This window comes from Scylla paramamosain, chromosome 21, assembly GCF_035594125.1.
Source record: "Scylla paramamosain isolate STU-SP2022 chromosome 21, ASM3559412v1, whole genome shotgun sequence".
Lineage (NCBI taxonomy): Eukaryota > Metazoa > Arthropoda > Malacostraca > Decapoda > Portunidae > Scylla > Scylla paramamosain.
Window position 1 is genome coordinate 11,955,767 of NC_087171.1, and position 22,500 is coordinate 11,978,266.

The window sequence follows — 22,500 nt, forward strand, 5'->3', positions numbered from 1 at the left end:
TTCCTCGAGGGGGAGTGGCCGAACGGTGTATAGAAATGAAGGGGAATGTGTGTGTAGGAGTGTGGTGGTGACCGTGTGAGTGATAAGCTATGCATTTTAAAAGGGAAGTAGGGTTAAGTTAAGCTATGCATTTTAAAAGGGAAGTTGGGTTAAGTTATGTGAGGTGAGGTAAAGTGATTCTGGTTCAGGTTTAGGTTAGGTTAGGTTAAGTCAGGTCAGGGTAGGTGATATGAGGTGAGGTTAGGTCAGGTCAAGTTAGGTTAGGTCTAGTTGCGTTAGGTCAGGATAGGTGTGATAAGGTAAAGTAGTGTTAATTCAAGTTGGGTTAGATTACATAATGTTAGGTTAATTTACATGCATGAAGCTAAGTCAGGTTAGATTAGAAAGTTGTATGCTAGGGTACTAGAGTTTATGTTAGGTTAGGTTACAATGTTAAGTCAGGCTACATATTATATTAGGTTAGACAGTGTTAGTAGCAGACTGTATCTAATTTATGAGGATGTTTATGGTGAAAGTGATAAAATATAGATAAAAAGAGCACAGGTAAAGAGAAAGGTGTTGACTGTCTAGCCACTCATAAAAGCGATGAGTTTTAATGAGATGATAGTGCTGTGGGTCTCTCTCTCTCTCTCTCTCTCTCTCTCTCTCTCTCTCTCTCTCTCTCTCTCTCTCTCTCTCTCTCTCTCTCTCTCTCTCTCTCTCTCTCTCTCTCTGACACGATCAAAGAAAGGCAGAGAGGCACCGTTTTGTCATCTTGCTGTCAGTCTTAGTTTTCTTTTTAATTTAGCACCAAATTTGTGACTTCATTCTTCTTTCCTTTACCACGTGGAGCATCTTCAGCGCTTCTTTCTTGGTAGCCTTTCCAACTTTTCTTTTTTTTTTTTCGCTGAACAAGAAAAGTTAGTACGACAGCAACAAACAAAAGAAGGAAGTCAAAAGTTTCAGTTTCCAAGCTTGCTACTCGTGATTGACTGACTGACTGACTGACTGGCTGGCTGGCTGGATGGTTGACTGGTTTGTTGATTGGTTGACTGACTGACTGAATGAATGAATGAATGAATGGGTGAATGAATGGATGAATGAATGAATGTTTATCTGACTGACTCACTAACTGACAGACTTACTGCCTGACTGGCTTACTGACTGACTGAATGAATTAATGAATGAATGACTGATTAACCAACTGGCCCACTAACTGACTGACTGACTAAATGACTGTTTCTGTATTTTCCACTCCACCAAATGTAAATCAGATGAACTTTTGTTATTGACGAGATGGAATGATTAAGAAATCCTTGCGTGGCGCCGCTGTTTTCTAATGAATATTACATTACTTCACATTGGAAAGCGACAGAGAAAACTGCGCTGTGACATCGCAGTAACCAAGGAGATCTTAGTGTATTGCGTAATTGCAATTACCTTGAGAAATTGTGGGAATGATGTAAACGTGTGTGGATCAATAAATAGTAATGGAGAGGAATATGTTATGTAAATCGATTGCTCTCTCTCTCTCTCTCTCTCTCTCTCTCTCTCTCTCTCTCTCTCTCTCTCTCTCTCTCTCTCTCTCTCTCTCTCTCTCTCTCTCTCTCTCTCGACTATTTTGAAAGGCCACAGAGATGATAAGCCAGGTTCTCAAGAATATTTTTGTTGTTAATAACGTAGAAATCTTGTCAGTCTGTCACTAGAACCGTAAAAACATTCTTAAAATCCCGTGTAACTTCAACTAAGGCAATTGAAAGGAGTGGAAGTGCTGCCACTAATGTTTCAAAACACGGGCCCCCCCCACTCTCTCTCTCTCTCTCTCTCTCTCTCTCTCTCTCTCTCTCTCTCTCTCTCTCTCTCTCTCTCTCTCTCTCTCTCTCTCTCTCTCTCTCTCTCTCTCTCTCTCTCTCTCTCTCTCTCTCTCTCCTTCACCACCACGGAGGAGTGCGGCGGGGCTGTTGTTTGCCTTTCCTCCCTGCCAAACGGTGACTTCCCAACAGCGCTCAGTGTTGACAGCTGGGAACTCACACAACTGACTCAACCCAGCCTGAGACGCGCGCTACCAGGACGTTGCTATACGGTACACCATACTTACATAATCACGTCACTCTTTGTTTTTTTTTTCCTTTAGTCCACGCAGAGAAATGTGGTGTGAACGACTTTTCGTCTCTGTGGTTTAATTAAAGTTGGTAACTCGGCTTTCCCTGTGCTTACGGCTTGGGTTAGTCAGTGTGTTGGTGTGCGGCGGGGCGGATGTGTGTGTGTTTGTGTTTGTGTGTGTGTGTGTGAGCAGCAACTAAAGCCCATAGTTTGAAACGGCTCAAGATCTCAGAGGAACTATTTTCAAAAACCATACATATCATTAGTCGAGTTCTCATGAGTATTCTCCAGTTTATTAGCGTAGATTCCTCGTTAAGCCTCAACAATTTTCACCACATCTTATTAAGTGTGATAGAAATGCGACGCCACAACGTTTGGGAATGCGGCCTCAGATCTCACAGGCGCCGTTCACTATAAAGCCGACACCTGCAAGTTAATATGACAGGTAAATTTATTAAACTTTCTATTCTTAATGCTGACTCCTTCTTGAAAATAATTAATGAGCTTACATGTCGTTTGAGCAAGTCTCTCTCTCTCTCTCTCTCTCTCTCTCTCTCTCTCTCTCTCTCTCTCTCTCTCTCTCTCTCTCTCTCTCTCTCTCTCTCTCTCTCTCTCTCTCTCACTGCTCAAATGCAATGTTATAAAAGGTAAAAAATCCGTTAATTCATCCGTACCGTTGACACTAATTTCGTGTTGTGCTCTAGATTCACGTGCAGACGAGTGTTTACATGCCTCTGGCCACGTGGTCTGGGTTGATACGATATCCTACTGTTGTTTATTTTGACTCCGCTCATCTAATGGGGTCGTGTGCGCTATTTATATGCCTGGCGTTGTGCCCCTCATCCCTGTGTTTTGTTGCGATCCCTCTACTTGCCTGCGGGGGAGGGAGTTCAGTGTATGCTGTTGCCAGGTGGGTGAAAGACAGCGGCAAGGCGGCAGAGAGGAGATGTAACAGGTACGAAAGAAGTGTGCCAATTTGTGGTGCTGTAAAGTGCGGCGTGACGAGTGTGCAGTGAGTGTAGTTAGGGATCATTCATCTTCTCTTCCAATTCTTCTTACTCATGCTTCTTTCACGTCTCCTTGTCTTCTTTCTCCTCTTTCTGTTGGTTCTCCTCTTCCTCCCCTTCTGTAATCCTCGTCATGCTCTTTTTAGTTTTTTTTTTTTCTTTTATGCTTGCGTTCCTTACCTCCTCCTCCTCTTCCTCCTTCTCCTCCTCCTCCTCCTCCTCCTCCTCCTCATCCTTCTCCGTGTGTTCGTCCTTCTCCTAACCTTTAGTTCCTGTCTTCCTCCAGCTCGTCCTTCTCTCAGCCTTTTGTTTCTTTCTTCTTCTTTCTTCTTCTTCTTCTTCTTCTTCTTCTTCTTCTTCTTCTTCTTCTTCTTCTTCTTCTTCTCCTCCTCCTCCTCCTCCTCCTCCTCCTCCTCCTCCTCCTCCTCCTATTCAAGTCGATCTCTCACCCCTTAACTCGCTGATTCAGTGAAACCCAAACACAGGCAGAGAAAAACAACTATTTCTTACACCTCAAGCAACAGGCATCTTTCCATCACCACCACCACCACCACCACCTCTTCCTCTTCCTCCTCCTCCTCCTCCTCCTCCTCCTGGTCAAGGTCATGCCTCCGCCGACACATGGCTTCACTGGGAGGGAGGGAGGGAAGGGTCACGTAACACTGCGCAGGTACCGTCCCGTTCATGTGCAGTTACGGTTGTTCTTGACCTTGCTTAAGTTGTGTTGCCCCTGTGTAGGTGAGGGCAGGAAGGGCGAGCGGCGATACGGACTGAGGGACACAGCAAGATGAAAGTGAGGTGCATGTGGCTTCCTGTGAGTAAGCTTCTTAATTGTGTGCTGTGTGTGTGTGTGTGTGTGTGTGTGTGTGTGTGTCAGAGAGAGAAGGCGGGGCTGGAGAAGCGGAGTGGTTGGTAATACTATAGATCTCTCTCTCTCTCTCTCTCTCTCTCTCTCTCTCTCTCTCTCTCTCTCTCTCTCTCTCTCTCTCTCTCTCTCTCTCTCACCGCCACCACTGCCTCGTTCGCGTCACCGCATCATTATCACCGCCACGTCAGTCAACACACAAACACACACCAGCAAAACCACCTTCCCATACTCCTCCCTTGCCTTCTCTTCCACTACACCCACTCTTTTATTCTTCCCTTCCTGATTCTCTCTCTCTCTCTCTCTCTCTCTCTCTCTCTCTCTCTCTCTCTCTCTCTCTCTCTCTCTCTCTCTCTCTCTCTCTCTCATTTTCTTCTAGTTTTTTTTCTCTCTCTCTCTAGTTTAACCCTCCGGTATCAAGAAAATCACCTGTTAAGGAAAACTTCTCCTTTTTGAGCACAAGTAGCCCAGGTGTTGTACTCGTAGACAGGTAATGAGAGGTGTTTGTACGAAAGAGCCTGAGGGGTAGAGAGAGAGAGAGAGAGAGAGAGAGAGAGAGAGAGAGAGAGAGAGAGAGAGAGAGAGGGAATGTGTCTGTTTTGTTTACGACTCTAAGTGTTACAAGTCTCAAAGAAATGTAACTCTCACCTGCGCGCACCTGGACTGGGAATGCACACGATACTGGCTAGGTACATGAATATGAGTGGTATATAAATTTTCTACTGGAAGTGAAGTGGTATGGCCATCGTCAGTAGTCGAGTAGCATTCTTCATTCACTTCCACTGCTGCATTTACTCTCTATCGTAAATCTCGCCGTGATTCATAAAAGGACTGTCATTAGATCAGAAGTGAAACAATAAACAGTAAGGTGATAGATTTACCTTTGATCACTATTGCATTTACTGATATTTGCCTTGCCTGAGACGGCCTGTGCATAATTTCGATATTTCCATACTCAAGATATAAGAACTCCCATCTCTACCTGTCGCCTCTGAAGTCTTGTTAATTAAAGCAGGAAAAAGTGGTTTTGCAGGAACTAATTGACTTTCTCTACGTAATGATCGTAGCGGAAATGCATGGAGGTAACTGAACGGATTCTAGAGACAATATATATATGTGTGTGTGTGTGTGTGTGTGTGTGTGTGTGTGTGTGTGTGTGTGTGTAACCTAATCATACGAGCGTAGTATAAATCAGAATGTTCAGTATTCCGTGTTGGTTGGTCTATTATATAAGTGAATGCGGTTAGAGAGAAAAGAACAGAGAGAGAGAGAGAGAGAGAGAGAGAGAGAGAGAGAGAGAGAGAGAGAGAGAGAGAGAGAGAGAGAGAGAGAGAGAGAGAGAGAGAGAGAGAGAGAGAGAGAGAGAGAGAACGTCCAGTAAGAGAGGAAAAGAGAAAGTTGCGAGCCACGGTACCCAGCACTGCAACACACACACACACACACACACACACACACACACACACACACACACACACACACACACACACACACACACACACACACACACACACACACACAGTATTAACTCTCTCCCTTCCAAGAAAACCCTCCTTCACTCACTCGCCTCGCTAGGACCACCAGGCTCCTCCTCCTTCAGCATGAAGTGGTCTAGTGGAGGTTCCAGTTGAGTTCTTGCGGTTACCCGGGTGGCTGACTGGTGAACTGGCGGACTCCGGACTCTCCCTGACTCTCCTTCTGACTCTCTTTCACCGCAGCAACACGGCCAGGCATGCGGGGGCCTCTGAATCACCACCACAGTAGCCTTACCGAATGAACAGCCTCTGTGATACGTCATTTGAACCGTCTGGGCAGTCAGTGATTAACGAGTGAGTGTGGGTGCGAGGCAAGGAGAGCGGTAAGGCGGCTGGCAGACTGGCTGGAGATGGAAGTGCATGCAAGGAGTTAAAAGAGATGACTAAAGCACTGCTGCAGGTAGTGGTAGTGAGGAGAGGTTGGGTGTGAGGCTTCTTACGTCAGTGAAGGAAAACGTGTGTGACAGGCGGAGGAGGGAAAGAGAGGGATGGGCAAGGGGGCGGGGAGGAGGGGAAGGAGAAGCGGAGTTTTGTAGAGATGGTGCCAGGAATAGATATGAACACAGATAATGTTTCTCACTCTGTTTTGTTGATAGTTTCAGTTACTCAATTAAAGTTCCTGGCCGTGAAACGAATGCACTTTATCAAGAGAGAGAGAGAGAGAGAGAGAGAGAGAGAGAGAGAGAGAGAGAGAGAGAGAGAGAGAGAGAGAGAGAGACTGCCTCAGAAAACGAGTAGTATTTAGGTAGAGATTCTATGAATGGAGAAAGCATGAAGGCAGCCTTGTGACGCGTTCCAGGGCACACGTGACGCCTCAGTGAAGGGTGTGCCAGGTGGAGAGACTAGGTGAGGAGGCCCAGGCACGGTGCTTGTCCTGACTGTCTGACGGCAAGTAGGTGAGACGGAGACGGCGACAGTGAACCTTGAGACTAGGAGAGGATTACTTGAGGCGCAACAAAGCGTGTGTGTGTGTGTGTGTGTGTGTGTGTGGATGGGTGGGTGGGTGGGGGGTGGGTGTGTTGCTACATATATACCGTGTTTGCTGTTGTTTCTTGTTATTTAGTTTTTATCTCCCAATGCTATAGACTTCCTCCTCCTCCTCCTTCTCCCCCACCCTTTACTATCCTCTATGCCTCACTTTTATATTACGTAAATACTGTAGCTTATTACAAACAACTTTAAAAGACACCTCTCCTTCTCTTCCTCCTCTTTAATCCACTGCTCTCTGTTCTCCCCTCATGCTCACACTAGTAAATTGTAGCTTTTGATCACTAACAAACAACCCAGGGAGAAACCAGACATATGCCGCTGTATATATATGCCTCATGTATATAATATTCAGTAATCTTGGTAATCCGCTTGCTCATCGTCTTCCTCCTCCTGCTGGTGACGTAAGGGAAAGTATGTTACCTCCCTCAGTTCCTCCGTCAGACAAGCCATGCATTTTCTTCCTTGTATGTGACTCTTTATCTACTTAAGTTTGTGAAGTGAAGGACTATTAAGTGTCCAATATTTCTCTCTCTCTCTCTCTCTCTCTCTCTCTCTCTCTCTCTCTCTCTCTCTCTCTCTCTCTCTCTCTCTCTCTCTCTCTCTCTCTCTCTCTCTCTCTCTCTCTCTCTCTCTCTCTCTCTCTCTCTCTCTCTCTCTCTCTCTCTGTGTGTGTGTGTGTGTGTGTGTGTGTGTGTGTGTGTGTGTGAGAGAGAGAGAGAGAGAGAGAGAGAGAGAGAGAGAGAGAGAGAGAGAGAGAGAGAGAGAGAGAGACACACACACACACACACACACACACACACACACACACACACACACACACACACACACACACACTCACTCACTCACTCATAGTCTCTGCCGTGCTCCTGAATCAGCCGTGGCCTCGCCCTGCCGTCACGTACCAGGCATTGTTTGCTCACACATTGTACCCCGGCAGGAGTAATGAGGAAAGTCGTATATAGACAGGCCATCAAAGCAAAGCGACGATTACATAGGCCAGTAGGGATAGAGAAAAGCGTTACGAGAAGTTATGCACAGATGAAGATACGTAGGCAAATATATATCTCGATGCGTCATATTCAAAGGGTGTTCCTCTTATATTGATGACTTGGCACTGATCTGTATGAGAGCTGTCAAGAGAGAGAAAGCATTCAATTCGACTCTTAGGTTGTGAGGTATAATGCGTATGATAATGACTGACAGTAGGAGAGTATAAACAGTGATATAAACAGTGATCAGTATTCCGACCACGGTGAAGAGCAGATAAGGAGTAAGAGGAGAGTGTTTTATCGTCTATTCCTTGCAAATAATCCTGGTACTGGTGGCTCATGGCTTGATCAACTGATTCCTTGCAGCTTACCTATAATGTTTTTGTTCTTTTTCGTCATTTATATTCTTTCTCTTTTTCCCTTTGTACTGTAACTAATTCTCTCTCTCTCTCTCTCTCTCTCTCTCTCTCTCTCTCTCTCTCTCTCTCTCTCTCTCTCTCTCTCTCTCTCTCTCTCTCTCTCTCTCTCTCTCTCTTTGTTACTGTAGTTCTTGCAAGTCAGTGTTAAATAAAACTCAAATGTCTGTTGATGTTTGATATTCATATGTACCAATTCGGATAATTGTTAAAAAAAAAAGAAAAAGAAAAAAAAAAAAAAGAAAAGACAGAAAAAGAAAAAAAAAAGTAAATTATGTAGGAGCATGACGCAAGACCGGCAGTGTGAGATTTTCCTGATCCTGCAGCGTCCTGTTGCAGCGTCCTGTCTCTTAGAGGAGAACACCACCATCTAGGACAAGGAGGCCGGAAAGGCGTGGCAGCGTCCCCCTAGCGTTGACCTAAACTCGTGCTGCGGCTGCTAGTCTCGGCGGCGGTATGTACAGTCACGCCTCAGGTCTTCGGCAGCGTCATGGTCCTTGTCTGGTAGAGGCTGTGAGAGCCGTGTAATGTATCCGTTCCGGTGTCCCGTGGTGAGGAAGTAAGGTTGATTCCTTCCTTGTAGTTTATGTAAGGCAGGACAGGTGACCCCACTCGCTAGGATATTACCGTATTCCCACACTTATCTTTTTTTTTAAGTGTTAAGGCGTCTGGTTAAGGGCATAAAACAACAAAAGTGTCTTGATATTCCTTCTTTGTAGCGGTTCAAGTTGTCGAAAAGAGGAAAAAACGGAAATATTTTGAGTTTCACAGTTTACCAGTTAGAAGAGGATAGAGTGAACATCCTGATTAGCTCCACTACACGTTATTCTCGTAAGTCTTAAATTCCTAGGGATATCATTGCATCTTCACTCTCGTTACTATTTACGTCTACTAGTTGACAGGTATTGCTACTTTTATTGGTCTTAACTCTGATTTGTAGTTTCTCAAGATTGACGATATGTTGTGCTTTAAGTTTAAAATATGATAATCATGAAGGATGTACCTGAGAGCATAATGCAAAGGTCTACACATCTTGGCTTCATTATTCCCTGTGCATCTGGCATTGCCCACACATCTGATCTAGTTTTCTGCCGGTCTTTGAACCAGGAAGAGCATTAGATGAACGCCAGGAAACACACGACTAGAAGCTGTGTCAAGGTAATTAAAACGTGGCTCACCTCCAAGGCATGAGACTATATTCTCAAACGTTTCGCCATCACAGCAAGTCTTAGTGGAATTTATTAACGTTTTCCATGTTGTTTTCATGATTAACGATAGGCAAACAAGAATTATGCCTCACCAGAGAGAAAACATTCATAAGAACCAGACGAAGCATCTGTGTGACGTTTGAAAATAGTCCTTATGAGAGCCCGAAAGTGTTTAAAAATTTTAAGGACCTCCATGTACCGCTAATCACGTTTGGACAGACGAACGATTGGGCTCCCCTGCCTGACGTGCGGTGACCTTCATGACAGCATAAACACGGCAAAGTTTTATGCAGGTCTGAGTCTCCCAGAGGTCAGGGAAGAGAGACTGGCATCTTATCACTTTAAAAGAGTTCCTGATTAGCTCCTTGATTAATGGGTAAGAGTGGTTGGGAGGGAAATGAAGGAGTAGATTGGAAGGGAGTGCCAGGCCAGCGTCTCGTGTGTAAACAAAGCTTAGGTCCGACGCGAAGCCTTGTGATGACTCATCATTCTCCACCCAAAAAAAAAAAAAGAGATAAAATAGCAGTTGGAGGTATAAAAAATAAATAAAGAAAGAAAAGTAAAATAAAAATGGAGGAAGGTCAGACTCAGCTACGTCACGAGTCATAAATAACTGAATAGTGTGGTATTTTCATTAAATAAATAACAAAATAACAATAGTTGTGGCAGTGACTCTCTCTCTCTCTCTCTCTCTCTCTCTCTCTCTCTCTCTCTCTCTCTCTCTCTCTCTCTCTCTCTCTCTCTCTCTCTCTCTCTCTCTCTCTCTCTCTCTCTCTCTCTCTCCTTGTTTAGTCGCTCTCACTTATCACTGCTCTGGTGTATCTCATTAAAAATCTATCTACTGATTTTTTGTTGTCTTTAGAATTGTTGATAATGTGGTTACCTGAAATGCAAGGTCAGTTGAACCCAAACGTACATTTCTCTCTCTCTCTCTCTCTCTCTCTCTCTCTCTCTCTCTCTCTCTCTCTCTCTCTCTCTCTCTCTCTCTCTCTCTCTCTCTCTCTCTCTCTGACGTGTTATGTTTTCCTTCAGCATAGGTAAGAGTTAAGAGTTTCCTTTATCATGAGATTACACTGTTTTTTTTCCTATAAGTTTTCTCTTCATTATCTTCTTGGGGTTTTACGTATGTCAGAGTGTGAAGTAACGTTTCAGTGTCTTATCATTAGTTTTCAGTGGTATTATTTTTTTCTCTTATGATTGTAGTAACTATGAAAACCTAATTAATCATTCGTGAATTTGTAAATAGCCCAGGTCAGAGCCTGATATGTTAGGAAAGCAGTCATAATACGTTCCTTTGACATCGGCATTGGTTAAGAATTCCGCTTCTCTCGTATCCTTGTGTTGTTTTTTAACCCTAATCCTTGCCCTTCGTAGATCCAGTTGGTACGTGAGAGATCCAAAGTTTCTGTTCTCGATAAGCTACTGGGTGGTGGTGGTGGTGGTGGTGGTAGCGGGCGTAGAGATAGCCTAGCCTCTCTCTCTCTACAATCTCTCACCTTGGAGTGGACGGTGGCACCTTATCAGCTTATTATCTAACCTGAGAAAATAAAACATTGCCTTACAACCTCCTGATCTGAATCATTCCACCTTCATATAATTTTTAATTAGGTTTAGTAATTTCAATGTAATTAGAGAACGCGCAGATCAACATGGGAGTTTTACATGATACATGATAGAAGAATGATTGGAATAAGTTGACAGATTCCCAAGATGGTCAGTCGTATTGTTGTGTGTCGTATATACCTGTTTTATATATATATATATATATATATATATATATATATATATATATATATATATATATATATATATATATATATATATATATATATATATATATATAGATAAAACTAAGTTAACCAAACCTGCCTACACTCAGTAGAGATGAAGCCCCAAAAGACTACTACTACATGTATACGTGATATCAACTGCATAATAATAACGAAGAAAAGCTCCTGCCGCTGATAGATAATATATATATATATATATATATATATATATATATATATATATATATATATATATATATATATATATATATATATATATATATATATATATATATATATATATATATATTCGTACTTACTAAGTTACTAATAATGATTGAGTAAACCCATTATTGTTCATAAGAGATAGTTGGAGATATGAAGTTGATGATGGTGTACGTATTCTATTGGTTCCCAACATTTTTTTTCTCTCTCTCTGGCCATTGCTTGCTTTTTAATACCCTATCCATAACTCGTAATTATAGTGACTGTTTACAGCTTCATCTCATATGCTGTAATTGTTAAAGTAATAGTAAAGAAATACAAGAATTTACATGCCTAGAGAACGATTAAAAACCGTATAATTTGCAGAAAGCTGCGTAAAGTCCAGTGTAAAGCGGTCTGTGCCTCAGCTTGTGGGCCCCGGGTTGGGAGCCACTGGTGTACTCGGTCTCGGATACACAAGTGTGGTGGTTGCTTTTATAGATTAGTAGGTGTTCTTCGCTTTTTTTTTTTTTTTTCTATGTAGGAGGGGCACCGGCCAAGGGCAACAAAACTGCAGTAAAAAAAATAATAATAAAATGAAAGGCCCACTGAGGTGCCAATCCCCGAACTGAGTCGAAAACGGTAGTCAAAAATGACAGGATAAGTGTCTTGAAATCTCCCTCTTGAAAAAGTTCAAGTTATAGGAAGGTGGAAATATTGAAGCAGGCAGGGAGCTCCAGAGTTTATCAGAGAAAGGGATGAATGATTGAGAATACTGGGTTAACTGGTTGACAGAAAAGGGGTGAGAGAAGAGTCTTGCTCAGCGACGCCGCGGGAGGAGGGGAGGCATGCAGTTAGCAAGATCAGAAGAGCAGTTGGCATGAAAATAGCGGTAGAAGATAGCAAGAGATGAAACATTGCGGCGATGAGAAAGAGGCTGGAGATAGTCAGTTATAGGAGAGGAGTTGATAAAACGAAAAGCTTTTGATTCCACCCTGTCTAAAAGAGCGGTATGAGTGAAACCCCGCCCATACATGTGAAGCATACTCCATACATGGATGGATAAGGGCCCTGTACAGAGTTAGCATCGGGGGGGTGGGGGCGGGGGGGAGTGGAGATGAGAAAAACTGGCGAAGACAACTAAGATCGCCTAATTTCATAGAAGCTGTTTTAGCTAGAGATGAGATGTGAAGTTTCCAGTTTAGATTATTAGTAAAGGACTGACCGAGATTGCTCATTGTAGAAGAGGGAGACAGATGAGTGTCATTGAAGAAGAAGGGATAATTATCTGGAAGGTTGTGTCGAGTTGAAAAATTTTGAGGCATTGAACAATATTAAGTTTGCTCTACCCCAATCAGAAATTTTAGAGATCCGAAGTCAGGCGTTCTGTGGCTTCCCTGCGTAAACTGATTACTTCCTAAAGGGTTGGACGTTTACGAAAAGGACGTGGAAAAGTGTAGGGTGGTATCATTAGCGTAGGAGTGTGTGTGTGTGTGTGTGTGTGTGTGTGTGTGTGTGTGTGTGTGTGTGTGTGTGTGTGTGTGTGTGTGTGTGGTGGTTGTTGTTGTTGTTGTTGTTGTTGTTGTTGTTGTTGTTGTTGTTGTTGTTGTTGTTGTTGTTGTTGTTGTTGTTGTTGTTGTTGTTGTTGTTGTTGTTGTTGTTGTTGTTGGATGAAATATTATATGCAGTGGTGATCAATGAAGGTCATTGTTGAATCAGTTATATTTACTATTGTTATTATTATTGTTTTTAGTAATAGTAGGAGGAGGGAGTAGTAGTAGTAGTAGTAGTAGTAGTAGTAGTAGTAGTAGTAGCAGCAGCAGCAGCAGCAGCAACAGTAGCAGCAGCACCAGCAGCAGCAGCAGTAACAGTACTAGTAGTAGCAGTAGTGTTTGCTGATGCTGCTGTAGTGTTAATGAGTAAGCTCACTGAAGTAAATATACATAAATTTTATGATAGTTCTTACGATCACTAAAGAGCATCGTTATCATGGCCATACTTACATACGAGTATAGTATGTACTTCATCACAGGGTTTCATATTACACACACACACACACACACACACACACACACACACACACACACACACACACACACACACACACACACACACACACACACACACACACACACACACACACAAGATGGGAGTAAGCATAGGTACATACTCAAGAGAACATCACCATTATCATCCTCACGAATGAAAAAAAAAATGATAACATACGAAGGGGAAGGGTCGAAGGTAAGGGCGGGAGAGGGAGGGTGAAGCGTGGAGAACACATGATAGATACAGGCTTTCCCGAAAGAAGCCATTGAGGAAAGGCTGGCAATGACACACAAACACGTCATTGAAATTATAACAGTATCCTCATGACCATGACACTGTGTTAATTAGAAGATAATATGATGATGTCCGGTTCTTTAGTCATGTCATCACTCCGCTGGGAATAAAGAGTTCCGCTGTACTGTGTCATGTCTAATTTTATACTAGAAAAGAGGCAGCAGAACGCGGTACCCGAGTTTATGTTTTGCTGTTAATGCTTCAGCCATTTGGGAATCGGAATCACTTCTTTCTCATCAGTAGATTTACGTATTTATTTCGGATGGGTAGAAAGATTAATTTTGTGTACGAAAGCCATAAGAAAAAATCGCTGCTCTTGGTTTAAAAAATAAATTATATCTCCCGTTTTTCTCGGCGGTGGTGGTCTGCTTATTTCCGTGTTTACCGCCGTGAATGATCACTGTATCACGTTGATACTTGGCTGGCTGATCACTATACGTGTCCTCCTTTTCTTCTGCGATAGCGCCAAGACAAGTTGACAGCCAGCGATAAGTAAATGATGTGCTACCTACCGATTATCCGAAGTATAGTGCACTGCGCATTGAGATTTTTTTTTTTCATAACATTTATATCGGGATATAGCGACCTGTCATGAAGAGACTTGAATCCTATTAATTGTTTTATAAACGAACCAAAGACATTGTCTGACTTATTGTATAACACATTGCTTGTGTTGTTTACTTTATCAGTCTATCTATCTGCTCATCTTTTATATTGATATCGAAATGTTCATATACAAATACATCTATTTATCTAGTCCCCCCCACACGTATATAATGAATATATATATATATATATATATATATATATATATATATATATATATATATATATATATATATATATATATATATATATATATATATATATATATATATATATATATATATATATATATATATATATATATATATATATATATATATATATATATATATATATATATATATATATATATATATATAATGCTACGTAGAATCGATAACGTTTTTCTTCCGTACGAAGAAATAACAGCGTTTTCAGCTATTTCCGCCCACACAAATCCGTTCACGACAAGGACTTCCCCTGGTGATGCCACCCTGTGAAAACAGGAACGTACTCCAGAGTTGGACAAAGGGGGTCGTTTCTTCCTTTTATATTAATTAGTCTTAACCTCTCGTTGTGGAGTGAAGTCCTGTCGTAAAGCACTTTGGTCAGTAGCAATCTCTCTCTCTCTCTCTCTCTCTCTCTCTCTCTCTCTCTCTCTCTCTCTCTCTCTCTCTCTCTCTCTCTCTCTCTCTCTCTCTCTCTCTCTCTCTCTCTCTCTCTCTCTCAAGGAGAACCTTTCCAGAAGGGCAGTGGATCAAGGGACTATATCACGAAAGGAAATGTGTCAGAAGTTACATCATTAGGAAAAAAATGTGATGCAAGTGTTTTAAGACGGGACACAACAAACTCCACATTATCATGTAAAAACACAATTATGTATGGATGATTTAGTAACATGCCTACTTACTTAATTAGGGCTATCCATCGTTGCCAATGACGGCGCATCGGATGAGATACAATTCACTGAATTTGTCGAACGTGGTTGCTGAGTCCTTTGCGTGATCTGCGTACTTTGTTACATAAATGGCATGGGTCTTATGCTTCAGGAGGTGACGTCGGGTGCGTTTTTATTTATTTATTTTATTTTTTTTTTATTTATTTTTTTTTTTTTTTGGATAGAGCAGCGTCCAGCAGGGCAGTCAGCCAGGTTGATCTGTCAGTAGCCAATGTCTTCAGTTGCTGAGGTGGGATGTTACATCTTTTGAGCAGGTGTTTGAAGTGGTCGTTGTCCTTGTATCTTTTCTTTACCCCTGCATTTCTGTCACCCTCTGTGAGTTGACCGTACATGAACCAGCGAAGATGTCGTTGGGCTAAGATGGTTTCTATGCTGGAGGCGTAGGGTACGTTGATATAATTAATCATAGGTGATTTTATAACACACACACACACACGCACACACACACTGATCGATATTAATTCTGTAATCTTAGCTTATCACTTTTAGCTATAATCTACTTGACGTATGTACAGAGAGTTATATTCATGATTCAATCTATATTACACCGTACAGTGGAGAGTTTTCTTCATTAACTGTGCGGTAAAAGATGAAAGATTGTAAGATTGCATCATTGTTTACACCACATGTGAAAGAGGTGCCAGCTATGTTATTTATTGCGTTCACGTGTGGAAGGTTTTTCACCTTTTAGTTCATATACATTTAAGTTCATCTGATGACATTATGTGCTTTATGTTGCATATCGATTCATATATGTTCGAGAATTACGTATGTTAAATCAGGGAAGATGCAAATATAGCTTTAATTAAACGAGATCACCGCAACGGCAGCAGCTACAGGTGTCGACGGGCGATGTTGTTTATAAGACTTTCTACGTGGGAGGCGGGGGGGATTGACACGCTTCCTTCAAATGCCGTGTGTTATTGTTAATGCAGGGTTTCCTTTCCTTCATGTCTTTCTCTAAGAAGAAAGGTAGGGCATATGCAGCATTTGAGTCTTGGCAGATGTTTAAAAGGCATGGTTGTGTTTTTATACTTATGCCGATATAGTGACCCGCGGAACGGATGTGGATATGGCAATTCCACAACATTGACAATCTTTGTTATTTTCAGAGTCGTGGAGCTTTCCTCTGTGGTAGGAGTGGAAGGGGACAGTCATGGACAAGATAACGTCGTTAGCGAACATGGTAAGTCAAATGTAACTCCTTCAGTATATCAACATGAATAATATTGTCATGTATTGTCAATATTATGGCATCTTTTATCTTGTGGGTGCTCAATGAAAGCTGTTATTTAACATGGGTTTTATTTGTATTTTGCTATATTGTTTCATCTTGTTCCACACTGCCTCTAGGGAGCTTACAAGAATCCATAGCCATGGAAGTAAGTAGTAACTATTGTGTTGATGTGATTAATGCATGGCTAGTGTGTTTTGATTACAAATTATTAAGGTGTATGTTAGCTTGATGTAATTGTAGCTCTTTGCTCATTTGTGCTGGTGCGAGCATGTGTGCCCATTACAAATAATGTCCCATCCTATTTTAGTTAAGATAGTCAATATAAAGTTCAACATAAGCATTTTTTGTTTTGTTAATATATTTTGCTGTATTTTATGTTATGTCAGAACATAGTTTTCTTTCTTCTGTGGTCTTCTATATGTATAAATGCACATGCAACAAATGTGACACACAGACACACACAATATATATATATATATATATATATATATATATATATATATATATATATATATATATATATATATATATATATATATATATATATATATATATATATATATATATATATTTTTTTTTTTTTTTTTTTTTTTTTTTTTTTTTTTTTGTAGTTGTTTCTTAAGTTTCCTTTGTACAATATTGTTTTTTTTTGTGCATAAGTGGAAATACAGAAATATGTAGAGAGATCCACAGTTTAGCAATGAAAGAGAGGAAAGATTGAAGATACTGGTTAACTCCTGCATTAGTAAGGCAGACAGAATAAGAGGGAAAGTTAGGACAAAGCTTTGTACAGTGAAACAACATATTGAAAGTTCAGAAGAGTAATCATCATGGAAATATCAATAGAAGATAGCAAAAGGTGAAACATTATGACACAGTGTGAAAGGATGAAGGCAGACAGTTGAAGAAAGGGAGTTGATGACCCTGTTTAATAAGCTGTATGAGTGGAAGGTCCTCAAATATGGGAGTCATACTCCATAAAGAAATGGATGTGGTCCCTGTGTAAATTTAGCACCTGAGTAGGAAAACTTGTCATTCATTTATGTACCATTCAATAGCTGTCAGACATTTCACATGTATTCTGAATTTATTTGCCAGGTGATTTTAGACTTGCGGCAAGAATGAATATGAATGATTTTGTAAAGAGAGTGTACTTAATGAAATTGAAGGGCATAAAATATGAGAGGCAGGACACTAGTCATATGGAAGGAGAGAGCTGACAGGCAAAGCTTCACTCATGTAGTGAGGGAATGCAAGAATGGGGAAAATGGAGATTTATTTGTCATGGCTTCTCTCCCCCATGAGGGAATTCCCCTCAAGAAAATGGGGCATGAGAGATAAATAGATAAGATAATTACAGATAATGTGATCTTCTAGTACATGTATAGTGTTAAAGTGAGGGCATGTCGCTTTATAACATTCAACATGATTTTCATCAAAAGTGATGTATGGCCATGTTTTTTTTGTAGTTTAAGTGGCTTTAATATTTGCTTAATTGATTTAAAGAACCTATATTCTTCTTATATCTCTCACTGAAGCTTGCACCTTATATATATAAAGAGACAATTATTACACCATTACAAGTGTATTAACAGTGAAAGATGAGAAATAGTTATCCATTTTTGCTAAATATGACGAGGTAGTTCTAAACATAGAAGAGATAGTACACAAAAGAGAATTGTAGGTCACATGCATTTGAGCCCTTCATTTAATTCAATTGCTGTGTTTTTTTTTTCTCTAATGCATTATAAAAGTTTTGATATCATAAAGAAGCATTGACCTGTGTTTTGTTTTTAAGCATGGCTGTTATTTTTTTTTTTTTATTTATTTATTTATTTATTTTATTTATTTATTTTTTTTTTTTTTTTGTTATTAGCATTTTCTGCAATGTGTGTGGATTTGCCTGCTGTAGCCAGAATAGTAAGCAGGGACATGATGGAGATGATGATAATGTAGTACAGTAACTGGATTACAGAAAGACAAAATCCAAAGAAATGGATAATATTCCTGCAAGTATAGTTCATTCATCAGCTAATTGATAATTTGTCTTTCCTAGAATAGTTAGGCATAATGGAGGGAAGTAATTTTCAATCAAGCAACATAATCTGAGCTTTAGTGATTGTTCAAAATTCTCAGTTGATAGCAGTAGTATTTCTTCCCAGTAAACAGAGATGGCATGGTATCTTTGTAATTGTAATATTGGTAGTTATTCCCACAATTTAACAATGCAGTAGACATTCATACCACAGACAGTTGAAGAAGGATCTCATTACAGCCATCAGCTGGTGATGGTGGTGGGCCGCCAAGGAAGCGGTCTGCTGACCAGCTGAATGAAGACATGGATCGTATGTTTGAGGATGAGGGGGCCAAGGAGGACTTCTCCCTGAGCCAACTCTCCTCCCCTGCCATGACCTCCAACCCGTGGTCCCCTGGCTATGGTGATGACTCTCAGGTCTGCGATGCTGACGATCTACGGATTCATGATAGTGACATCAAGTGTGAGTATGCTGTTACATGCCTTACATTTTCTTTGGGACAGGAAAGGAGAGATTTATTGACTTATGATTCTTGCTGTTAGAGTCATAGGACATCCAAACAGACTTGACAAGGAATGGAACTCAATTCATAATCATGTATTTTATGTAGAAGAAACAAAGTAAGGTATGTGATTTGTTTTCATTGGATTTTCAGCCCATATTTATTTTCAAAACTATGCTGCTTTTTATCTCCTTATCAGTTTTATTTATTTAGTTAGTTATTTTATTAATATTTAGTGGATTTTTACCATGAATACTGAGTAAGAGAAAACATTGGATTTAAAGAAAATAACCTGGTATTTGGGTAAATTTGAAAGAAAAAAATATAAAACTCTACATTATAGAAAATTTCAACAAAAGTAAAGACCTGCCATTCTTCCACAGACCACCGCAGTGATACCTTCCCCCATGTGCATTCCCCACTCAAGCCCCAGTACCGCCAGGGGAGTCGCCGCGGCAGCCGCAAGTCACGCAACTCTGAGTCGTCACAGGACGCTGTAAGACTCGCTTGACCCTGTGTTTTGGTCACCTCATAACACTCAGTATAGCATTGTGACTCACTTGTGGGAATTCAATCAGTACCTGTACACATAAGGATAGCTCTTCGTTTGGTCAAATTGTCTGTGTGGTATCTTGAGACAGGTTGCTGGAATCTAGAATTTATTTCTATCTAAGCATAGATTTGATGATTTTTCTTTTGTAAAAGTAGTGAAAACTTGTTAGTTAAGCAGTTTCATTTTTAATACAATACTTTTATAAACTACATAATATTTTTTTTGTTCAGGATAAGCATGAGAAGGAGGAGAAGGAGGAACCAGAAACAGCAAAGTTGTTAGAGAAGGACGAGAAGGACAATGACAAGGAGAAGGAGAAGAAGGACACTGGAGTCTTCTTCCAAATTGGTGACCCTGAGCTTGCTGAAGGATGGTCCGTTGGGTGAGTCAGTGCAGCCTTCTGGAATGTAGTTTATAGAACCATTCTTTTTCAGCACAGATAAGTTTGTTAGGGCCAATAATCTTATATTTTCTTTAATTATGTATTTTCAAGGGATGAATGAAAATTCATGCAATTATTAATTGACTTGAAAAAAATATGAGAGAGAGAGAGAGAGAGAGAGAGAGAGAGAGAGAGAGAGAGAGAGAGAGAACTGTAGCTACAGGTTCAAAATATCTTCATGATGATTTCAAAATAAAGTTAATATCTTATGCTAATTGTTCTCTCTCTGCTTCACTTTGGTGTTACTAATATTCATTGTAGATGAATGATCTTAAGTAAATTATATGTTATATGTGCATGTACCACCTAGTCATCAAATTATCCTGAAGATAGAATACACACAAACATCAATATAAGGATGTCGTAGTCAGTTGTCTTTGCTTGTACTGTTTGTAAAAGTTTGACATTTACATAAAGGAATCTAAATGCTGACTGCAGTAACCTGGAGCAGACACTCCTAATTTGGAAGATTCTTATAAATGTATAAATGTCACTTATGTTGCCATGCTCATAGACACCCATAGAGGGAAAGAATTATTAGAGCTGCATATTGATAACTGCCAATTAAGACAGGAATAGGTAATTTTACTTACAAGTATATACCAACTAGAATGCCTAGGTAGTAAGCAAAGACTTAACTCCTTTGTACTAAATTTCATGTTATTAATTCACCTTTAGGACTGAAACACGTGGTAGAGGTCACAAGGATTCAACAATGGAGTCAGATGCAGAGGAGCATTCTCCACTCCTTGCTGATGCTGCCAAGCCTAAGTGAGTATTGTGGCCCTGGAAAAATAAAGTAAATAATAATGATATTGTGTTGGGGACAGTTTTGGAGATACCCAGTAAGAATGGTTTTGGAATGGAGATAATCTGAGTAAAATAACTTAGAAAATGTTCTATACATTAAAATTTATGCTGAGTCCCAATTATGGCTAAAGTTTATCATCATAAAACCATTGCATGAGGCCAAAGAGATATTGTGGTTATTTACAGTGCTGGAAGGTTCTCCTCCATGCTTGCCTCAGTAAAAATGAAGGTTGTTTTCTGTTCCCTGAATCATAAAATCTTTGGTTTAAGTTCTTTAAAGTATTTCAGTGTTCATTACTACCTCAGTCTCTTTTAGCTTTATGTGGTCATATCCTCTAAGATGCAGTAATTGCATTTACATATTCCTGTCCATTTTGAAAAATAGCAAACTGATTTTATATATTTGCTAAAACCTTTATTTACATATATATATTATATATATATATATATATATATATATATATATATATATATATATATATATATATATATATATATATATATATATATATATATATATATATATATATGATTTTATATACTTGCTAAAACCTTTATTTACATATATATATATATATATATATATATATATATATATATATATATATATATATATATATATATATATATATATATGACAGTTTGTACAAGTATGATATGTATGATATGATACCTAGTTAGTAGATAAAGGTTTTAGCAAGTATATAAAATCATATATATATATATATATATATATATATATATATATATATATATATATATATATATATATATATATATATATATATATATATATATATATATATATATATATATATATATATATATATATAAAGGTTTTAGTGACAATATAAGAATAATTTGTCACATTTGAAAAAAAATGTGAATAACCCATCTAATCATTGGGTGAGAGCATCACCCAGTGACATTGTTAACATGGTTGCATATTCTCAGGTGGTGAAATTACCAGACCATGCCAGACTCAGTGTAATGGGATATATTATGTACCTACTCAAAACAGTGACATATAAGGCAGGGAGTAAATTACTTACTGCTATAGCTTTAGTATTTCCAGATGTAATGTCTCTTGTCATTTAAAGACACTTATAATTCCTCTTTTTTCAGGTCCATTATTCGAATGGCTGAACCTGAACCAACATACATCGATGATTCAGGTCGAAAGAAGACTCGAGTCCAGTTTGACATCGGGTATGCATGTAGTTGGGCTATCTAATCCTAAACTTTGCATCCTGCATCCTATCCCTCTCCCAGCTCACATCAATGTGCTCATTATATGTGTTCTCTCTCTCTCTCTCTCTCTCTCTCTCTCTCTCTCTCTCCTCTCTCTCTCTCTCTCTCTCTCTCTCTCTCTCTCTCTGTCTCTGTCTGTCTCTCTCTGTCTGTCTGTCTGTCTGTCTGTCTCTCTGTCTCTCTGTCTGTCTCTCTGTCTGTCTGTCTGTCTGTCTGTCTGTCTGTCTGTCTGTCTCTCTTTCTCTCTCTCTCTCTCTCTCTCTCTCTCTCTCTCTCTCTCTCTCTCTCTCTCTCTCTCTCTCCTCTCTCTCTCTCTCTCTCTCTCTCTCTCTCTCTCTCTCTCTCTCTCTCTCTCTCTCTCTCTCTCTCTCTCTCTCTCTCTCTCTCTCTCTGATCATCTCAATACTGTTTTACAGTTTTTTTGAATTCTCAGTAAGGTTAGGTAATATAAAAAACAGTTTTTTACTGAGTTTGATACTTATTCTTTGATAATTCCTTAACTGAAGTCATTAATTTGAGAACTTTATATTGCAAGTTGTAGTTTACTGTTACTCTGTAAAGTTATTCCTATTTAGCATCAGCCAATATATCACAGAGAACTTTGCAGAAAGTCATTACAGTGAAGTCACATTAATATTAGTTTATTTCAAGTTCAAACTATAGATGTGACTTTTCTGCAAACAAAACTGCTTTTCAGTCATTGCCTGTGGATTGTTACTGA

General features: G+C 39.7%; 1 protein-coding gene across 8 annotated transcripts in view; it reads left to right on the forward strand.

Moving 5' to 3' along the window:
• Window positions 1-22,500, forward strand: part of LOC135111021 (band 3 anion transport protein-like) — a 169,513-nt gene that overhangs the window by 45,242 nt on the left and 101,771 nt on the right. For 4 of the 8 annotated variants that reach the window (XM_064023893.1, XM_064023892.1, XM_064023886.1 and 1 more), the window contains exons 3-9: window positions 16,061-16,134; window positions 16,302-16,330; window positions 18,461-18,683; window positions 19,107-19,219; window positions 19,507-19,658; window positions 20,397-20,489; window positions 21,654-21,703. In XM_064023893.1, coding sequence (XP_063879963.1) covers window positions 16,325-16,330; window positions 18,461-18,683; window positions 19,107-19,219; window positions 19,507-19,658; window positions 20,397-20,489; window positions 21,654-21,703 — 637 coding nt within the window. In that variant the 5' untranslated portion in view covers window positions 16,061-16,134; window positions 16,302-16,324. Of the gene's footprint in view, window positions 1-2,509; window positions 2,528-5,709; window positions 5,781-16,060; window positions 16,135-16,301; window positions 16,331-18,460; window positions 18,684-19,106; window positions 19,220-19,506; window positions 19,659-20,396; window positions 20,490-21,653; window positions 21,704-22,306 lie in introns of those variants that run through there. The other 4 variants (XM_064023887.1, XM_064023890.1, XM_064023889.1 and 1 more) reach the window with 4 other exon arrangements.